The sequence below is a fragment of the Salvelinus fontinalis genome, chromosome 9, assembly GCF_029448725.1.
Source record: "Salvelinus fontinalis isolate EN_2023a chromosome 9, ASM2944872v1, whole genome shotgun sequence".
Lineage (NCBI taxonomy): Eukaryota > Metazoa > Chordata > Actinopteri > Salmoniformes > Salmonidae > Salvelinus > Salvelinus fontinalis.
In genome coordinates this window covers 15,908,384-15,929,861 of record NC_074673.1, presented here as the reverse complement: position 1 = coordinate 15,929,861, position 21,478 = coordinate 15,908,384, and the positions used below count along the sequence as shown (strand labels likewise).

Here is a 21,478-nt window from a genome sequence, read left to right as displayed (position 1 = left end):
CTGAAGCTCTGTCACAGTGACCATCGGGTTCTTGGTTACCTCCCTGACCAAGGCCCTTCTCCCCTGATTGCTTAATTTGGCCGGGCGGCCAGTTCTAGGAAGAGTCTTGGTGGTTCCAAACTTCTTCCATGTAAGAATGGTGGAGGCCACTGTGTTCTTGGGGACCTTCAATGATGCAGAAATGTTTTGATAGCCTTCCCCAGATCTGTGCCTCGACACAATCCTGTCTCTGAGCTCTACGGACAATTCCTTCAACCTCATGGCTTGGTTTTTGCTCTTACATGCACTGTCAACTGTGGGACCTTATATAGACAGGTATGTGCCTTTCTAAATCATGTCCAATCAATTGAATTTACCACAGGTAGACTCCAATCAAATTGTAAAAACATCTCAAGGATGATCAATGGAAATAGGATGCGCCTGATCTCAATTTCAAATATCATAAGTGTCTGAATACTTATGTTAACTTTTTATAAATGTGCTAAAATGCCTAAACCTGTTTTTGCTTTGTCATTATGGGGTATTGTGTGTAGATTGATAAAGAAACAACAATTTAATCTATTTCAGAATAAGGCTGTAACATAACAAAATATGGAAAAAGTGAAAGGGTCTGGAGTACTTTCCCGAATGTACTGTATCTCACACATGCAGCTAACAAAATACATGGAAAAGTCTGCTCTACCCAAAATTACAACCAACTAAATGCAGCATTACCGCAAAAAAATGGAAGAGGGAAGGGGGAGAAGGAACTTGTCTGGCCGTCCTGTATTAAAGACAAATTGGTTAAAGAAAATTGTGTTAAATTAAAAAATATACCAGTTTAATTTCAGGACCAAAAAAATGACCGCTATGTCATATAGATTGCAAAATAGTTGGGATAAATTTTCCGATGTACCAATTCCATGCCACATGGTTTATGAACTGATTCCCAAAGCATCTGATTCAGAACTTTTTTCAATTTGAAATGATTATACAAAATTCTTGTAACCAATAGAATTGTGTGTGTGCACATACATACATACATACATACATACATACATACATACATACATACATACATACATACATACATACGGATACATACATACATACATACATACACATACATACATACGGATACATACATACGGATACATACGGATACATACATACATACATACGGATACATACATACGGATACATACGGATACATACATACATACATACGGATACATACATACGGATACATACGGATACATACATACGGATACATACGGATACATACATACGGATACATACGGATACATACATACGGATACATACATACATACATACGGATACATACATACATACGGATACATACATACATACATACATACGGATACAAACATCCCAGTTCTGCAGATTTTGCTGCGAAGGGACAGAATCATTAGATCATTTGTTTTGGTACTGTCCATACATAGCTTGTTTTTGGTCACAGGTTCAGGTATGGCTGAAGAATTGCAACATTTACCTGGAGCTAACTGCAGATAGCACTGCCGGGTGATTTGAAAAGTCATAGTCAATCGCTCAATAATATAATACTCTTAAACCATTTTTTTTTTTAAATGTACAATCTTTAGAAACTATGAGAATAGAAAGGTTCAGAACTTTGTGAAACATAACAGCACAGTTAAAAATATATGTCAAATAAACACCAAAACTGGATGTGGTTCAAAGATGGATGGGAGGAGTTGAGTGGACCTGACGAGTTGGACAAGGTAACCAATGTAAAATATACTATGTCTGTAAAATGTATATAGGTTCAGAACTTTTGTGAAACAGCACAGTTAAAAATATATGGCAAATAGAAAATGGGATGGTCTTCAGAAGTAGATGGGAGGGGTTGAGGGTAGCTGAAGGATGGGACTAAAAACAAACAAAAGATAACCATTGTAAGATATACTGTGTCTGTATTTATAAAGTATGTTTAAGCTGGAAGTTGAAGGCTAAATGTTGTTGTCCATTAGTTTACTCCAATTAGGGGAAACTAATAAGGGAAAATATATACAAATAAAAAAAGGTGGGTATGTATATATATTTAACACGCACACACACACAATATGGTGAATTGGGCAATGACGCAGACATTTACATTGATGGAAGCCACAATCTGTCTGCAATATTTAAGTCTGACCTACAGTAGCTGCATGAGCTCTGATCAAGCATGTTGTCTGTTGTACTCTACTCCTTCAGCTCTCCCTCTCATCCTGGTGAGGCACTTCTCACGTGAAAAAGCTGCAGAAAACGAGGAGCCCAACATTGAAGAGGCCAACTCTGATTTTGAGGAGATTGAACCACTGGTAAAGCACAATATTCAAACAGATACTAAACAGTTTCCTGTGGTATATAAACATTTCACGTATTGCAACTGAGCAATAAAACAGTACTTTGTATTTGTTCAGCAGGTCTCCCATGATGGTCCTAAACCACCTGCAGATTCTCAGAATCAGAGTTCATCGATGGATAAAGAAGAATGCCCTGTCACAAATGTGCCACAGCTGGAGGAAGCAGTCGGCCGTAAGAAAAGGCTGACCCTGTCCCTGTCTGAGAAAGAGAAACTCCTGGACTGGAATCTGGCTACTCCAGAAGAGGCCCGAGGCACTGGAGGAGGAGATCCTTCCACACATCCCAAACCTGGGGACCAGATCCCCCCGAAGGACCTATTGCCTCGGGTAGAGGCAGAACCAGTCCCAGCTCAGCCCCAGCCAGCTCAGCCCCAGCCAGTTCCGTCCGCATTCCAGGTGTGGGCCAATGCTTTCAGGAGGTCTTTTGGAATATCAAGGACAACAACAGACTCCAACACGGTTGTCACCAGGAGGAAAAACAACAGTCCAACCAAGCCTAGGCCTCTGTCTGATGGAGCATTCAGCTTTAGCTCCCTGTTTGGGGATACCGCCCAAAGCCAGGAGGCCCAACCAGTGGAAGAGGGGCAGAAGAGCCAGCCGTCCCCACATCCACTCAAGGCCTCCATGGGTCACAGACCCACAGACCTGCCCACGCTACTGGAACAGGTCTCCCTAGGCAGCAACAAGTCTGTAGGATCCTTCACCACAGACGACATGGCTTCACTCCCGCCCAGGAAGCTCTACTTTTTCTCCTCCCTGAGGCTGAAGAAGAGGGGGGGACCGGAGGGAGTGGGGGGTCAGGAGAAGGACATCAGGACCATCCTGTCCAACATCAGGAACAAAGGTCAGGGGTCAGGACTCAAGGGAGGATGTGATGAGAATGATGTTATATGCTTCTACTCCCTTGTCATCGTTGAATTTCACATGGAGCTAATAAATGCTACAATGCTATTAATACAGTACATGCTATAAATGAGAAGATTACAATAGTAGCCTATACTTAGTGTTTAATGTAAATAACATAGTTGAAGTGCGTGTACAACTACTTTCTACAGTTTAAGACCGCTGCTTCAGACTAATGTCCTCATGTTCCCTCATCAATACATAGCCTCCAGCAAACAGCAGAAAGATGAGTCCGACTCCTCAAGTGACGATGAGCACGTCCCAGCCAAACAGAAGGTAAGGGCCCTGTTCCAAAACTCTTACATGCATCATTCCTTCCTACCTTCCTCTGAAATAATCACTGACAATGGATGGGTCTAATCCTGAATGCTTATTGGTTAAAACCACATTCCAGCCAGTGTCTATTCCACAAGTTACCACCGGCTAAATCTATTATGTTAAAATGCCTATTTACTCTGTTCCATCTGAATGCGCAATCCACTGTCTCATCAGCCCAGCCAGGCAATTTATAAACTTGATCTCCACTATTAAAAGCATTTAGACATGATCTTTAATTTCTTTTTGATTAACATTTAGTTTTCAACAGCGGAGATTTGTATAAACCTTGCCGTCTGTCTCTCCGATATTTGCAACAGCGTTTCTCAGCCAGTCGAAATCATGAATCAGCTGGCATCGTTTTTATGGATATATACAAAGAATAATTAATTGAAAAAAGGTCAAACGAAACAAAGTGCAGCTAATTTGCAGTCCAGTTTCAGTTTGAAGTGATTGTGTTAGCTGTGTTGGCTAGTTCCTCTGAACAACAATGTACTGACGAAAGAGCACATTTTCTATGCCAGGCGAAATCACGCCTCATTACTTCATTGTTATGAATGTATCCAAATAAATGTCTCTAGAAAACACCTTATGCAAATGCAGCTACTTTGCTGTTATTATGGCTGCATTCTTTGATGTGACTAAGTTAGCCGTAGTTGGCTGGCTAGCAAGCAAGGGATAAGAATGTTGCCAGCCAGTCTGGCAATGGAACATTTAGAATGAACGTTTGGGTCGCGTCCATAGATACAGAACAAAAAGACTGAACGACTGGGTCGCGTCTCTAGCAACAGAACCGATAGAACGAACTAAACATAATAAATAAAAATAAATGACAGGTGAAAGCAGCAATCCATGTCAAGTCAGATCAGTGATTTAAAAGCAGCTCTCCTCAAGGCGGAGGATACAGAAGAGACATGAAGAGACGGGTCAGGACCCGAGAACAGATAATCCATACTCCATTAGAGAGGCTTTACTGGGAAGGCTGAAGAAGCACATCATGACCTGCTCATATCACCTTACATACGGGGAGGAAATCCCACTCTGGTGTTGTAATAGGTCTTGGCCATGGCTTCACAGCACACCACACACATACCACCCTCTTATTTTGAGCCCCATTTTGCAGCTCTCTGTTAGGAACTGCCTTGTTTACGTAACAGAATTACTACCACTGCCACTTTTGAACCATCTCTGCTACTTCCGTCAGGATCAAGTGCAGGTCAATCGCATGACTGATAAGATACTGTATCAGATTGATATGCCCAGACCCATAATAGTTGGGACTACGATCACAGGGGTTTAACTCTGCTGTGAGGTAACAGTTGTGTGACACTGTCTTGTCGGTCTGTGTTTAGTTCCATGGGAGCTCGGAGAGACAGAGGAGGAGACGGGAGAAGACTGTGATTCAACAGGCCAAGAGAGAGCAGCTGAAGAGGCTCCACAGAGCCCAGGTACTGTAGAGCACAATGGACAACAGAACAGCACTACCACACAGAGGCCTTCCATTTTCATTCGCCATTCATATACATGTTTTATATTTAAGCAATAAGGCCTGAGGGGGTGTGGTATATGGCCAATATACCACGGCTAAGGGCTGTTCTTAAGCACGACGCAACGCGGAATGCCTGGATACAGCTCTAAGCTGAGGTACAGTATATTGGCCATATACCACAAACCCCCGAGGTGCCTTATTGCTATTATAAAGTGGTTACCAACGGTGTGGTACCAGGACAACAACCTCTCCCTCAAAGTGAGCAAGACAAAGGAGCTGATCATGGACTACAGGAAAAGGCGGTCCGAACAGGTCCCCGTTAACATCAATGGGGCTGTAGTGGAGCGGGTCGAGAGTTTCAAGTTCCTTGGTGTCCACATCACCAACGAACTATCATGATCCAAACACACCACGACAGTCGTGAAGAGGGCACGACAAAACCTTTTCTCCTTCAGGAGACTGAAAAGATTTGGCATGGGTCCCCAGATCCTCAAGTTCTACAGCTGCACCATCGACAGCATCCTGACCAGTTGCATCACTGCCTGGTATGGCAACTGCCCGGCATCGGACCGTAAGGCACTGCAGAGGGTAGTGCATACAGCCGAGTACATCACTGGGGCCAAGCTTCCTGCCTTCCAGGACCTATATAATAGGCGGTGTCAGAGGAAAGCCCATAAAATTGTCAGACTCCAGTCACCCAAGTCAGACTGTTTTCTCTACTACCGCACGGCAAGCGGTACCGGAGCGCCAAGTCGGAGGACCAAAAGGCTGCTTAACAGCTTCTACCCCCAAGCCATAACTGCTGAACAATTAATCAAATGGCCACCGGACTACTTACATTGACCCCCCCTCCATTTGTTTTGTACACTGCTGCTACTCGCTGTTTATTATCTATGCATAGTCACTTCACCCCTACCTACATGTACAAATTACCTCAACTAACCTGTACCCCCGCACACTGACTCGGTACCGGTACCCCCTGTATGTAGCCATTTTATTGTGTTGTTATTTGTTTTACTTTAGTTTATTTGGTAAATATTTTCTTAACTCTGTTTGAACTGCACTGTTGATTAAGTGCTTGTAAATAAGCATTTCACAGTAAGGTCTACACTGGTTGTATTCGGAACGTGACAAAGTTTTGATTTGAATTAGAGCAGTAAAAATACATGTTTTGTCATACCCGTGGTTTACAGTGCCCCACAGCTGTAAGCCAATCAGAATTCAGGGCTCAAACCACCCAGTTTATAAGGTTTCTCTCAAACATTTGACTCACTAATGATCTCTTCCACAAATGTATTTGATTTGTTGGGGTGATGAATGGGATATAAATATTGTGTGTTGAGCCATTGTGAGGCTGCCTTGGTTGAATCTGACCTGGTATTTATTGTGTGAAGATCATCCAGAGGCAGCTGGAGGAAGTCGGGGAGAAGCAGAGAGACCTGGAGGAGAGAGGGGTGACCATTGAGAAGGTCCTTCGGGGCGAAGCCCCAGGTGAGCCACACTGTCCCAACAGAATGCACGTTTGTCATCTCATGCTGTGTGGATTGATTCCAACAGCTGCACCGCGTATGAGTGATGTAAATACACAAGTGTATCCATTCGGTTGACGTAGCTCTATGACTTGGGGCCAGAGCATTTTATGAAATTAAGACAAAGGAATGGAGGGGTTAAAATCAGAATGTTCAGTAAGTGAGTGTTATGTCCTTGCATCAGAGTGGCCTCATCTCTGAAGGTAACACACAAAGACATGGCACATGAAAACTGAGCTATGCACAGAGAGTGGAGAAAGGCACTGTTTGTAATGGAACTGTCTTAGTTTGACGTCAGCCAAGAACATATAGTTGAGACATGAAAACACTGGATTCAGAATGACCTATGTTCAGGAATAGTTTTCCTGTTTCTGTGAGGTTTGCAAGTGGCAATGCTTTTCTAATAATTATTTCAATTTCCTTATCTAGAGTAGGCCAAGTCTACAGTCAGAACTACTCTGATGCCTTTGCTAGGAAAATGCATAATAAAAACTACCAAATTATAGTAATTTGCATTCAACCAAAATAACAATTTTAAGTTGAAATTGTTTAGAAATCACTGCGGTGGCAATTGGCCTTGTGAAGAGAGGAAGGAGGGGGAAAATCTTTCCCATGTTTCATTAGCCTTGCACATGGTGATATATAAGTTAGGTACTTTATAATGAAAAATGGTCATTCCTGCTAGTCTTTTAAAAAGTAATCTTTTCATACTGGTAATCATATTCCTCAAAGGTAAATTGTGTTTTGCCAGAATTGTAAATTAGAAATGTGTTTGTTGCTTCTGCACTCTCCAGATAAAGAATGATTGAGAGTTTAACCATAATTAGCTGTTACTTTTATTATAATAACATTAAATTACAGCGCATAAAAAGCACACATACTTAGCCCTGAGTAATGCAGTTGTTTCATCCAAGTTTGTGTCCTTCTATTGTTAAATGGAAAGCACATCTCCTGTGTAAAGACCTTTTTGAACTCGTGTTTTGTCCTATAGTTATGCTCAATGTTAAAAGCCTCCTCAGACTGAGTGTCTGTGGTCTAAGTACCATTGAGTACAGTGAATGGCCTTGCAAATTCTGATTCAAAAACTACAGGGAGAGTGTCTCTTGTGATGCGGGCCTGAAGGACAGCGGCAGCAGTGGCAACCATTGTGCCTGTTTACATGGCTTTGTTTGGATAATTGAATTAAGGCAGAGGCCGAAGGTCTCATGGCTCAATAGGCTCTTTGTTCATTGATATTATTCACAGACTCCAACTGGATAGCAAGAGAGTAGGTGTCAGACAATGACCTGAGTGTATGTGATAGGCAAGATTCTAAGTATGGAAAAAGTTTAGATTTTTTTTAATGTCAGTCTCCCTTTATTTGTCTTTATTCAATTTATGGATGTTTGCAGTGGTATTTGACGGCCAGGGTCACAGTGCTGTACAGTATATGGCAATGGGAGAGAACGTTTCCTCCACTGTTTTCTCTTAACTGTCTGACAACGAAGACCGAGCAGAATGGTTCATTTAAAAAATATATATATATATTTTTTCAACTTTATTTAACCAGTTGAGAACGTTCAAATCAAATTTATTTATATAGCCCTTCGTACATCAGCTGATATCTCAAAGTGTTGTACAGAAACCCAGCCTAAAACCCCAAACAGCTAGTAATGCAGGTGTAGAAGCACGGTGGCTAGGAAAAACTCCCTAGAAAGGCGAAAACCTAGAAAGAAACCTAGAGAGGAACCAGGCTATGAGGGGTGGCCAGTCCTCTTCTGGCTGTGCCAGGTGGAGATTATAACAGAACATGGACAAGATGTTCAAATGTTCATAAATGCCAGCATGGTCAAATAATAATAATCACAGTAGTTGTCGAGGGTGTAGCAAGTCAGCACCTCAGGAGTAAATGTCAGTTGGCTTTTCATAGCCGATCATTAAGAGTATCTCTACCGCTCCTGCGGTCTCTAGAGAGTTGAAAACAGCAGGTCTGGGACAGGTAGCACGTCCGGTGAATAGGTCAGGGTTCCATAGCCGCAGGCAGAACATTTGAAACTGGAGCAGCAGCACGGCCAGGTGGACTGGGGACAGCAAGGAGTCATCATGTCAGGTTGTCCTGAGGCATCGTCCTAGGGCTCAGGTCCTCCGAGAGAAAGAGAGAATTAGAGAGAGCATACTTAAATTCACACAGGACACCGGATAAAAGAGAAGTACTCCAGATATAACAAACTGACCCTAGCCCCCCGACACAAACTACTGCAGCATAAATACTGGAGGCTGAGACAGGAGGGGTCAGGAAACACTGTGGCCCCATCCGATGATGCCCCCGGACAGGGTCAAACAGGAAGGATATAACCCCACCCACTTTGCCAAGGCACAGCCCCCACACCACTAGATGGATAACTTCAAACACCAACTTACCATCCTGAGACAAGGCCGAGTATAGCCCACAAAGATCTCCGCCACGGCACAACCCAAGGGGGGGCGCCAACCCAGACAGGAAGATCACGTCACCCACTCAAGTGACGCACCCCTCCTAGGGACGGCATGAAAGAGCACCAGTAAGCCAGTGACTCAGCCCCTGTAACAGGGTTAGAGGCAGAGAATCCCAGTGGAGAGAGGGGAACCGGCCAGGCAGAGAAAGCAAGGGCGGTTCGTTGCTCCAGAGCCTTTCCGTTCACCTTCACACTCCTGGGCCTGACTACACTCAATCATAGGACCTACTGAAGAGATGAGTCTTCAATAAAGACTTAAAGGTTGAGACCGAGTCTGCGTCTCTCACATGGGTAGGCAGAACATTCCATAGAAATGGAGATCTATAGGAGAAAGCCCTGCCTCCAGCTGTTTGCTTAGAAATTCTAAGGACAATTAGGAGGCCTGCGTCTTCTGACCGTAGCGTACGTGTAGGTATGTACGGCAGGACCAACTCGGAAAGATAGGTAGGAGCAAGCCCATGTAACGCTTTGTAGGTTAACAGTAAAACCTTGAAATCAGCCCTTGCCTTAACAGGAAGCCAGTGTAGGGAGGCTAGCACTGGAGTAATATGATCAGATTTTTTGGTTCTAGTCAGGATTCTAGCAGCCGTATTTAGCACTAACTGAAGTTTATTTAGTGCTTTATCCGGGTAGCCGGAAAGTAGAGCATTGCAGTAGTCTAACCTAGAAGTAAGAAAAGCATGGATTAATTTTTCTGCATCATTTGTGGACAGAAAGTTTCTGATTTTTACAATGTTACGTAGATGGAAAAAAGCTGTCCTTGAAACAGTCTTGATATTATCGTCAAAAGAGAGATCAGGGTCCAGAGTAACGCCGAGGTCCTTCAGTTTTATTTGAGACGACTTTACAACCATCAAGATTAATTGTCAGATTTAACAGAAGATCTTTTTGTTTCTTGGGACCTAGAACAAGCATCTCTGTTTTGTCTGAGTTTAAAAGTAGAACGTTTTCAGCCATCCACTTCCTTATGTCTGAAACACAGGCTTCTAGCGAGGGCAATTTTGGGGCTTCACCATGTTTCATTGAAATGTACAGCTGTGTGTCATCCGCATAGCAGTGAAAGTTAACATTATGTTTTTGAATGACATCCCCAAGAGGTAAAATATATAGTGAAAACAATAGTGGTCCTAAAACAGAACCTTGAGGAACACCGAAATGTACAGTTGATTTGTCAGAGGACAAACCATTCACAGAGACAAACTGATATCTTTCTGACAGATAAGATCTAAACCAGGCCAGAACTTGTCCGTGTAGACCAATTTGGGTTTCCAATCTCTCCAAAAGAATGTGGTGATCGATGGTATCAAAGGCAGCACTAAGGTCTAGGAGCACGAGGACAGATGCAGAGCCTCGGTCTGATGCCATTAAAAGGTAATTTACCACCTTCACAAGTGCAGTCGCAGTGCTATGATGGGGTCTAAAACCAGACTGAAGCATTTCGTATGCATTGTTTGTCTTCAGGAAGGCAGTGAGTTGCTGCGCAACAGATTTTTCAAAACATTTTGAGAGGAATGGAAGATTCGATATAGGCCGATTTAAAAAATAAAAATAAATTAAAATTTAAAAAAAAAAATAAAAAAAAAAAAAAACGAATAAAGAAAAAATTTAAAAAAATATATATATATATTTTCTGGGTAAAGGTTTGGCTTTTTCAAGAGAGGCTTTATTACTGCCACTTTTAGTGATTTTGGTACACATCCAGTGGATAGAGAGACATTTATTATGTTCAACATAGGAGGGCCAAGCACATGAAGCAGCTCTTTAAGTAGTTTAGTTGGAATAGGGTCAGGTATGCAGCTTGAAGGTTTAGAGGCCATGATTATTTTCATCGTGTCATGAGATATAGTACTAAAACACTTAAGTGTCTCTCTTGATCCTAGGTCCTGGCAGAGTTGTGCAGACTCAGGACAGCTGAGCTTTGGAGGAATACGCAGATTTAAAGAGGAGTCCGTAATTTGCTTTCTAATGATCATGATCTTTTCCTCAAAGAAGTTCATGAATTTATTACTGCTGAAGTGAAAGCCATCCTCACTTAGGGAATGCTGCTTTTTAGTTAGCTTTGCGACAGTATCAAAAAGAAATGTTGGATTATTCTTATTTTCCTCAATTAAGTTGGAAAAATAGGATGATCAAGCAGCAGTGAGGGCTCTTCGATACTGCACGGTACTGTCTTTCCCAGCTAGTCGGAGGACTTCCAGTTTGGTGTGGCGCCATTTCCGTTCCAATTTTCTGGAAGCTTGCTTCAGAGCTCGGGTATTTTCTGTATACCAGGGAGCTAGTTTCTTATGACAAATGTTTTTAGGGGTGCAACTGCATCTAGGGTATTGCGCAAGGTTAAATTGAGTTCCTCAGTTAGGTGGTTAACTGATTTTTGTCCTCTGACGTCCCTGGGTAGGCAGAAGGAGTCTGGAAGGGCATCAAGGAATCTTTGTGTTGTCTGAGAATTTATAGCACGACTTTTGATGCTCCTTGGTTTGGGTCTGAGCAGATTATTTGTTGCGATTGCAAACGTAATAAAATGGTGGTCCGATAGTCCAGGATTATGAGAAAAAACATTAAGATCTACAACATTTATTCCATGGGACAAAACTAGGTCCAGAGTATGACTGTGGCAGTGAGTAGGTCCAGAGACATGCTGGACAAAACCCACTGAGTCGATGATGGCTCTGAAAGCCTTTTGAAGTGGGTCTGTGGACTTTTCCATGTGAATATTAAAATCACCAAAAATGTGAATATTATCTGCTATAACTACAAGGTCCGATAGGAATTCAGAGAACTCAGTGAAGAACGCTGTATATGGCCCAGGAGGCCTGTAAACAGTAGCTATAAAAAGGGATTGAGTAGGCTACATAGATTTCATGACTAGAAGCTCAAAAGACAAATTTTTTTTTTTTTTTTGGTAAATAGAAATTTGCTATCGTAAATGTTAGCAACACCTCCGCCTTTGCGGGATGCACGGGGGATATGGTCACTAGTGTAACCAGGAGGTGAGGCCTCATTTAACACAGTAAATTCATCAGGCTTAAGCCATGTTTCAGTCAGGCCAATCACATCAAGATTATGATCATTTACAACTGCGACCTGGCCAAGATAAAGCAAAGCAGTGTGACACAGAGTTACACATGGAATAAACATATGTACAGTCAATAACACAGTAGGAAAAAATCTATATACAGCGTGTGCAAAGGAGGTAAGATTAGGGAGGTAAGGCAATAAATAGGCCGTAGTGGCGAAGTAAGTACAATTTAGCAATTAAACACTGGAGTGATAGATGTGCAGATGATAATGTAAAATTAGAGATACTGGGGTGCAAAGGAGCAAAACATAATAATAATAACATGGGGATGAGGTAGTTGGATGGGTAATTTACAGATGGGCTATGTACAGGTGCAGTGATCTCTGAGCTGCTCTGACAGCTGATGCTTAAAGTTAGTGAGGAAGATATGAGTCTCCAGCTTCAGTGATTTTTGCAATTCGTTCCAGTCATTGGCAGCAGAGAACTGGAAGGAAAGGCGGCCAAAAGAGGAATAGGCTTTGGGGGTGACCAGTGAAATATACCTGCTGGAGCGCGTGCTACGGGTGGGTGCTGCTATGGTGACCAGTGAGCTGAGATCAGGCGGGGTTTTACCTAGCAAAGACTTATAGGTGACCTGGAGCCAGTGGGTTTGGCGACGAATATGAAGCGAAGGCCAGCCATCGAGAGCATAAAGGTCGCAGTGGTGGGTAGTATATGGGGCTTTGGTGACAAAACGGATGGCACTGTGATAGACTGCATCCAATTTGCTGAGTAGAGTGTTGGAGGCTATTTTATAAATGACATCGCCGAAGTCAAGGATCGGTAGGATAGTCAGTTTTACGAGGATATGTTTGGCAGCATGAGTGAAGGATGCTTTGTTGTGAAATAGGAAGCCGATTCTAGATTTAATTTTGGATTGGAGATGCTTAATGTGAGTCTGGAAGGAGAGTTTACAGTCTAACCAGACACCTAGGTATTTGTAATTGTCCACATATTCTAAGTCAGAACTGTCCAGAGTAGTGATGCTGAACGGGCGGGCAGCGATCGGTTAAAGAGCATACATTTAGTTTTGCTTGCATTTAAGAGCAGTTGGAGGCCACGGAAGGAGAGCTGTATGGCATTGAAGCTCGTCTTGAGGTTAGTTTACACAGTGTCCAAAGAAGGGCCAGAAGTATACAGAATGGTGTCGTCTGCGTAGAGGTGGATCAGAGAATCACCAGCAGCAAGAGCGACATCATTGATGTATACAGAGAAGAGTCGGCCTGAGAATTGAACCCTGTGGCACCCCCATAGAGACTGCCAGAGGTCTGGACAACAGGCCCTCCGATTTGACCCACTGAACTCTGTCTGAGAAGTAGTTGGTGAACCAGGCGAGGCAGTCATTTGAGAAACCAAGGCTGTTGAGTCTGCCGATAAGAATGCGGTGATTGACAGTCGAAAGCCTTCGCAAGGTGGATGAATATGGCTGCACAGTATTGTCTTTTATCGATGGCGGGTATGATATCGTTTAGGACCTTGAGTGTGGCTGAGGTGCACCCATGACCAGCTCGGAAACCAGATTGCATAGCGGAGAAGGTACGGTGGGATTCGAAATGGTCGGTGATCTGTTTGTTAACTTGGCTTTCAAAGACTTTAGAAAGGCAGGGCAGGATGGATGTAGGTCTGTAACAGTTCTGGTCTCGAGTGTCTCCCCCTTTGAAGAGGGGGATGACCGCGGATGACCGCGGCTAGTAATAGGGGTTGCAACAATTGCGGCGGTTAATTTTAGAGAGGGTCCAGATTGTCTAGCCCAGCTGATTTGTAGGGGTCCAGATTTTGCAGCTCTTTCAGAACATCAGCTATCTGGATTTGGGTGAAGGAGAAATGGGGGAGGTTTGGGCAAGTTGCTGTGGGGGGTGCAGGGCTGTTGACCGGGGTTGGGGTAGCCAGGTGGAAAGCATGGCCAGTCATAGAAAAATGCTTATTGAAATTCTCAATTATCGTGGATTTATCGGTGGTGACAGTGTTTCCTAGCCTCAGTGCAGTGGGCAGCTGGGAGGAGGTGCTCTTATTCTTCATGGACTTTACAGTGCCCCAGAACCTTTTGGAGTTCGTGCTACAGGATGCACATTTCTGTTTGAAAAATCTAGCTTTAGCTTTCCTAACTGACTGTGTATATTGGTTCCTAACTTCCCTGAAAAGTTGCATATCGCGTGGGCTATTCGATGCTAATGTAGTATGCCACAGGATGTTTTTGTGCTGGTCAAGGGCAGTCAGGTCTGGAGTGAACCAAGGGCTATATCTGTTCCTGGTTCAAAATGTTTTGAATGGGGCATGCTTTTTTAAGATGGTGAGGAAAGCAATTTTAATGAATTACCAGGCATCCTCTACTGATGGAAGGAGTTCAATATCCTTCCAGGATACCCGGGCCAGGTCGATTAGAAAGGCCTGCTCGCTGAAGTGTTTTATGGAGCGTTTTACAGTGATGAGGGGTGGTCGTTTGACCGCAGACCCAATACGGACGCAGGCGATAAGGCAGTGATTGCTGAGATCCCGATTGAAGACAGCAGAGGTGTATTTAGAGGGCAATTTAGTCAGGATGATATCTATGAGGGTGCCTGTGTTTACAGATTTGGGGTTGTACCTGGTAGGTTCATTGATAATTTGTGTGAGATTGAGGGCATCAAGTTTTGATATAGCAATGAATCAGAAGCATTAGGAGCTGTCCTTCTATCAAACACACTCTACGAATGGGTCTGTTTCATATAATGTAGCTGTAGTCAGTGTAAAGCTCAGTGTTAGTATATGTGACATAAAACACAAAGCTAGATCCAGAGTCGCCCACTAACGAAGGAAATTAGACTGCCCTCTTTTTACCATAGTTTAAATAACTCACTAGCAGGGAGAATGTACTTATTCAGTCTAAATAAATACCTTTAGCCTGTTGTCCGCAGGTTACACTGTCATGTTATTACATTTTCCAAAGTTAACTTTTTGAAGCTCTATTATAAAATGTTTTATGAAGTCTATAGTCAGTATTTATGTTAGAGACTGTTGCAACTTTTCTACTTTTACTTTACTGACTTTATTGTCCCCATGGGGAAATTGTTGTAGTGTCATGTACACATTTGAAGTGGCGTTTAAATACAATACAAAACAAATTGACAATGCAAATTTCATAACAGTTAACATAGAAATAAAAAGACACTAGCCTGCTGGCCTTACTGGGTCGATAGGAACATTAGCCTGAGCTATTTAGGAGGGATATCACACCTGGCACAAATTATTGTCTAGTTCTCTTTTTCCTGCCGAGGGGTGCCCTATACCTGTGCCCAGAGGGGAGTAGTTCGAAGTCCGGGTACAGGGGGAGGCTTGGGTCTAAAATTATTTTGTGAGCCTTGCGGAGGGCCTTAAAGATCTTAAAGATCTCATCCAGGCCTGTCTGTTTGACTTCAAGTACCTTGCTTGCTGTGGCGATAATCATTGTCACCATATTTCTCTGGCTGACAGTGGCATTGCCAAACCAACAAACAATACAAAAAGTTAAAATACTCTCATTGAAAGATTTGTAAAACAGAATAAGTATAGTACAGTCAACATTAAAAGTTTCCAGCTTTTTGAGAAAGTACAGTCTGTTGACTCTTTTTGTTGATCAGATCTGTACATTTACTCCACTGAAGCTTATTGTCCAAGAGGACACCCAGATATTTGTATTCCTTTACAATCTCTATGTTCTGACCTCTGATAGATGTTGCAGAGGTAGGTATTGTACTCTTTCTGAAGTCTATGCACATCTCTTTGGTTTTGTTGGTATTGAGGACCAAGTGAGAATCGCCACTATACTCTACAAAGTAATTTAGGACCGGGCCATGATGTTCCTTGTCATCATGCAACAGGCTGATCAAGGCAGTGTCATCAGCAAACTTAATGAGGTGTCTGTCAGGATGGGAACTAGTACAACTATTAGTGTACAAGATGTACAGTAGTGGGGACAAAACACATCCCTGAGGAAAGCCTGTGTTGGTGGTGCGCATGTCTGACACGTGGGGACCTACTTTGACCCGCTGTGACCTCTGGCTCAGGAAGTCCAACAACCACAAGACCAATTCCCTATCTAAGGAGAAGTCCCGAATGAGTCTGCAAGAATGTAAGGCTGGATTGTGTTGAAGGCCGAAGAAAAGTCAACAAACAAAACATGGGATTTGGCACCCTCTAGATGTCTATAGACCATGTTGAGGAGCGTAAGAATGGCATAATCAACTCCTCTGCTGGGCTGATAGGCAAACTGCAATGGGTGAGGAGCTTCTGGGAGGCGCTGAGAACATGACTTTTCACAATTTTCTCAAGGCATTTTATTACTAAGGATGTCAAGGCGACAGGGCGGTAGTCATTCAGCACAGAGGGAATAGATGCTTCGGAATGGGTATAATTATTGCGTTTTTCCACAATACTGGCACTTGTTGCTGGTCAAGTGAGGATTGGAAAATGTCTATAAACACCAGCCAATTGTTCAGCACAGTGTTTTAACACGTCCACTTATTCTGTCTGGGCCTGGGCTTTTGTGTGCATTACATTCCCTGAACAACTTCACAACATCAGCATGTTTAGCAACAACCCTCTCAGACATTTGTAATGATGCTTTCATTTGTTTTACCTCCGAACACAAAGTTGTCTGATTCAAATCTTGAGAAGAAAACATTCAGTTCATTAGCCATGTTCTGGTCCTCATGTCTCCCAAGGTCAGCACTGGTTTTTCCTCTACCTATGTGGGGGGCACTAGCCATGGATTTAATCCCTTGCCAGGCCACCCTTCAGTTACCAGAGGAGAGGGTCCTCTCCACCCTTTGCTTGTATGCCTCCTTGTCCACCAGTATCTGTCTTTTGATCTCACGTTGTACATCTCTTAAAGCCTGTATCACCCTCAGCATAAACTGCCTTCTTCCTATTAAGTAGTGATTTTAGATTTTTTGATACCCAAGGCTTATTGTTAGAGAAGATTTTACAGGTTTTAGTAGGCACAACTGACTCACCACAGAAGTTTACATATTTTGAAATAACATCTGTGAGTTCATCAAGATCAGAGCTGCTGTCCTCAAATACCTTCCACATAGTACAGTCAAAACACCCCTGGAGACAAGTGATACTGTTGTCATTCCAGATCTACTGAATAACCTTGTGACAGGGAGCTTATTAGTCGACCTTGGACGTAATGAGGAATGAAGAAACGGGATGATCAAACTTCTATATTATCTGGGGTAGCTGATTTTGACCTTGCTCTCTCCCTCTATCAGACGAAGGTGATGGTCTCTCTGATGAGCACGAGCTCCTCCAAATGTGGTTCAAGCTGGTCCTGGAGAAGAACAAACTGGCCCGCTATGAGGAAGAGCTAGTCATATTGTAAGTAGGAGAAGATGAGAGGCACACTGCATTCTCAGACACAGACCATCTTATGGAGTGAAGTGTGTTTTGAAATGGGTTGTTTTGTCTGTTAGTGCTCAGGAACTCGAGCTGGAGGACACACAGAGTCAACTCCAGACAGATCTACGACGCAGGATGTCAGTAGACGGTACGGGTCACACACTTGTAATATGCGCTTGCGGTCCAGTTATAATACATTCGCAGCCCATTATCTGTGGAACTTGTCCTTTATCTGTGGAACCTTTTGAGAATGTGTTCTAAATGACCATGTCCTACTTTGTCCATCTGTCTGTCTCCATCCCTCCTTCTCCTCCTCTACCATTTTACAATCTCTCCTCTCCAATGGCCCTTTGCAGACTCCAGGAAGAGCTCCAGTGAGCTGGCGGAGGAGCAGCAGATGCTGACTGAGATCATGAAGGTGGTGGAGAGGAGAGACACTTTGGTCAGCCTGCTGGAGGAGCAGCGGCTGCAGGAGAGGGCTGAGGACAGAGACCTGGAGAGCCTGGTGCTGTCTAGGGGCTACCAGTTCCATTGGACCTGAGGAGTTGCAGCCCTCTGGGGCAGGGAAAAGGATAACAGTACCATGCAGCTCTATGGGTAGAGGCGACAAGTACTACACTACTGGATTTGGCCTCAAGTGGCATGGTGACCTTTTGAATATGTATATAGGTTTTACTTATCAATTCCTACTTGAGGATCACATCTCTTATAGACCTGAGGGTTGTACATCCAGTGTCTGTATGCCTAGTCTCTCTTGACAGCCTTCTGAGATTACTGTATGCCTAACCAAGAACACCTCATATGCTGCAGTAGGAATGGAATAAATGAAATATTATTTAGTTTTCTTTACTTTGTCAGTTGCACTGGAAAGCACGTAAACACTACAGAAACCCAAAGATTCATCCTATCAAGTATGTTTTCCCTCTCAAAGCAAAATGTATTTTGTATGTGTAGGTCTCTGTTGTAGATCTCTACTGTTCATGTGTTGTGTTGAGAAGCACTGGAAAAACGACTATGTTGTATAACTTCATTTGCACTATACCAAGTAATTTAATCAACCAATACACCATTTTCCACAGGACTTTTTACTATTATTCCTGCATGTTGTCTGTCCTATTACTAAGTACTGACCACAACCAACAGGATTTTATTCACTTTTTTGAGTCCTCCTTGCCCAACTTTTTTCATGTAAATGATGATTGGATCTGTTGGTTCAATTTATTTAGTTTGATATGAGTTTAGGAGTGTCTCCATAGCACAATAAATTGAGTTATTAAATCCTAAACTGACAGTCTGATCTGTTGCTGTTTATTTTTATTCTGTAAAAATTGATTTATTTCAAAGCTATTTAATAGAGAATTGAAGTTTATTTGGTCATGATTTATGCATATGACATAATATTGAGAGAGATCATAGCTTATGGTGGCATTAGAATAAAGTCTATAATGTCTATCCATAGTGATACTACCATAAAATGTGTTTGTCGATGCATGCAGGCGCCAACTATGTGCTACAAACTATTCAGCCATTAGTTTTTTTTAATTTATTTTTATTTAACTAGGCAAGTCCGTAAAGAACAAATTCTTATTTACAATGACGGCCTACACCGGCCAAACCCGGGTCGACGTTGGGCCAATTGTGCGACGTCCTATGGGACTCCCAATCACGGCCTGGATTCGAACCAGGGTGTCTCCCTCTAGCACTGAGATATGCAGTGCCTTAGACCGCTGCGCCACTCGGGAGCCCAAGTTAGGGGAGGGAACTACATCTGGGAACAAGGAAAGGATTCGAGGGATGGACGAATGTTTGGAATTCCGTTTTCGTTATAGTGAACATTGATTCGAACAGAACGTGATTTGTCAATTTAATTCAGAGATCTACTAAACGAGTAACTTTACTTTTTGATTGTACTTTTGAGCTTTGGCTAAATTTGATCATGGCTTCTTCGCCGTCCTCTCCCAAATCGCCGACGACTCCGAAATCTCCCTCTTCCAGAAAAAAAGATGACTCGTTCCTGGGAAAACTTGGAGGAACTTTAGTAAGAAGAAAGAAAGAAAAATAAGGTAAAGTTCAGATCAAAACAATACTGTAAAAAAAACCATGTCTAAACTTAACTTGCGAGCAGTTGTGTCAACAGAAAAGGACAGGAAGAAAACGTGTATTTTATGAAGCGACAGTGTAGCCCATTTGAACTCTACCTACAGCAATTTTTCAATCTGTGCGGCGCAAATTGTTACAAAAAATGCATTGTGCAATGAAGTCACACTCATCTATTGTCTACTCCGTCTGATTCTGTCAATTCATTACCGGTACTGGTAAAGCCATAACGAATTCGCCTGCATGCTTTCCCCACAGCACATTCATTGAAGGTATCAGAATGGAGTAGCCTCGAGGCCTATCTAGGTTACATACATAATACATAGGCCTGTCTGTAAACTAGTCATTACACTCAAATAATGTATTCTATTTATACTTTCTTGACCAGCAGGGCAGCCTGGGGGTGCATACAGTGCAGTGCCTAGTAGAGTTACTAGAGTAATTACTACAGTAGGGTTATTTACTATAGATGCAGGCTACGATTGGCATGTAGGGAACACTACTGCTGCAACCTGGATTTAGGGGTAGATGTAACATAGTAAACTTAAATCCGGTATGCTCAAAATAGTATGATATGTTACGTATGGTATGTATTAATTTGTGGATGTCCATCATCCATTTCGTATGATATGTTACAAATTGCAATTTGTTGCGGCAAAAGTTTGCTGGGTTAGGGAAGGGTTCTACACAAGTTTTTTCACAAACTTTTTTCTCCATTAGTAGCACCAGCACATGATTTGGTCGCACTTTTTTTTTATATACTGTACCAGTCAAATGTTTGCACACACCTACTCATTCAACGGTTTTAATGTATTTTTACTACTTTCTACATTGTAAAATAATAGTGAAGACATCAAAACTATGAATAACACATGGAATCAAGTAGTAACTTTTTTATTTTTTTTATTTTTTACAAATCAAAGTGTATTTTATATTTGAGTTTCTTCAAAGTAGCCACCCTTTGCCTTGATGCCAGCTTTGCACACTCTTGGCATTCTATCAACCAGCTTCATGAGGGAGTCACCTGGAATGCATTTCAATTAACCAGCTTCATGAGGAATGCTTTTCCAACAGTCTTGTAGGAGTTCCGCACTTGTTTGGCTGCTTTTCCTTCACTCTGCTGTCCAACTCATCCCAAACCATCTCAATAGGGTTTAGGTCGGGTGATTGTGAAGGCCAGGTCATCAGATGCACCACTCCATCACTCTCCTTGGTCAAATAGCCCTTACACGGCCTAGAGGTGTGTTGAGTCATTGTCCTGTTAAAAAACAAATGATAGTTCCACTAAGCGCACACCAGATGGTATGGCGTTCCAGGTGACTCCCTCATGAAGCTGGTTGAGAGAATGCCAAGCTGTCATCAAGGGAAATTGTGGCTATTTGAAGAGTCTCAATTATTAAATATATTTTGATTTGTTTATCAATTTTTTTGGTTGCTACATGATTCCAAATGTGTTATTTCATAGTTTTGATGTCTTCACTATTATTCAACAATGTAGAAAATAGTACAAATAAAGACAAACCCTTGAATGAGTAGGTGTTCTAAAACGTTTGACCGATAGTGTGTGTATATATATATATATATATATATATATATATATATATATATATATATATATATATATATATATATATATATATTTCTCTGATTTTACTTTTTTATAGGTATGTGTTTGGGTAAAATTAACATTTTTGTTTTATTCTATAAACTACTGACAACATTTCTCCCAAATTCCAAATACATTTTTTGTCATTTAGAGCATTTATTTGCAGAAAATGACAACTGGTCAAAATAACAAAAAATATGTGTTTTCAGACCTCGACTAATGCAAAGAAAATATGTTTTTGGTAGAATAACCCTGTTTTTCAATCACAGCTTTCATGCGTCTTGGC

At 42.2% G+C, this 21,478-nt stretch overlaps 2 protein-coding genes across 4 annotated transcripts in view; both read left to right on the top strand.

Moving 5' to 3' along the window:
* mical2b (microtubule associated monooxygenase, calponin and LIM domain containing 2b) overlaps window positions 1-18,780 on the top strand; it is a 95,706-nt gene extending 76,926 nt beyond the window's left edge. For 2 of the 3 annotated variants that reach the window (XM_055933548.1, XM_055933544.1), the window contains 8 exons: window positions 2,215-2,321; window positions 2,424-3,210; window positions 3,475-3,545; window positions 4,937-5,032; window positions 6,468-6,564; window positions 17,363-17,468; window positions 17,564-17,637; window positions 17,846-18,780. In XM_055933548.1, the coding sequence (XP_055789523.1) occupies window positions 2,215-2,321; window positions 2,424-3,210; window positions 3,475-3,545; window positions 4,937-5,032; window positions 6,468-6,564; window positions 17,363-17,468; window positions 17,564-17,637; window positions 17,846-18,030 (1,523 nt within the window). In that variant the 3' untranslated portion in view covers window positions 18,031-18,780. The remainder of the gene's footprint in view (window positions 1-2,214; window positions 2,322-2,423; window positions 3,211-3,474; window positions 3,546-4,936; window positions 5,033-6,467; window positions 6,565-17,362; window positions 17,469-17,563; window positions 17,638-17,845) is intronic. The other variant, XM_055933545.1, reaches the window with a different exon arrangement.
* Window positions 18,781-19,252: 472 nt separating this feature from the next.
* Window positions 19,253-21,478, top strand: part of parvaa (parvin, alpha a) — a 45,186-nt gene continuing 42,960 nt past the window's right edge. The window contains exon 1 of the mRNA XM_055933542.1: window positions 19,253-19,552. The gene's annotated coding sequence lies outside the window, so the exon portion shown is untranslated. The remainder of the gene's footprint in view (window positions 19,553-21,478) is intronic.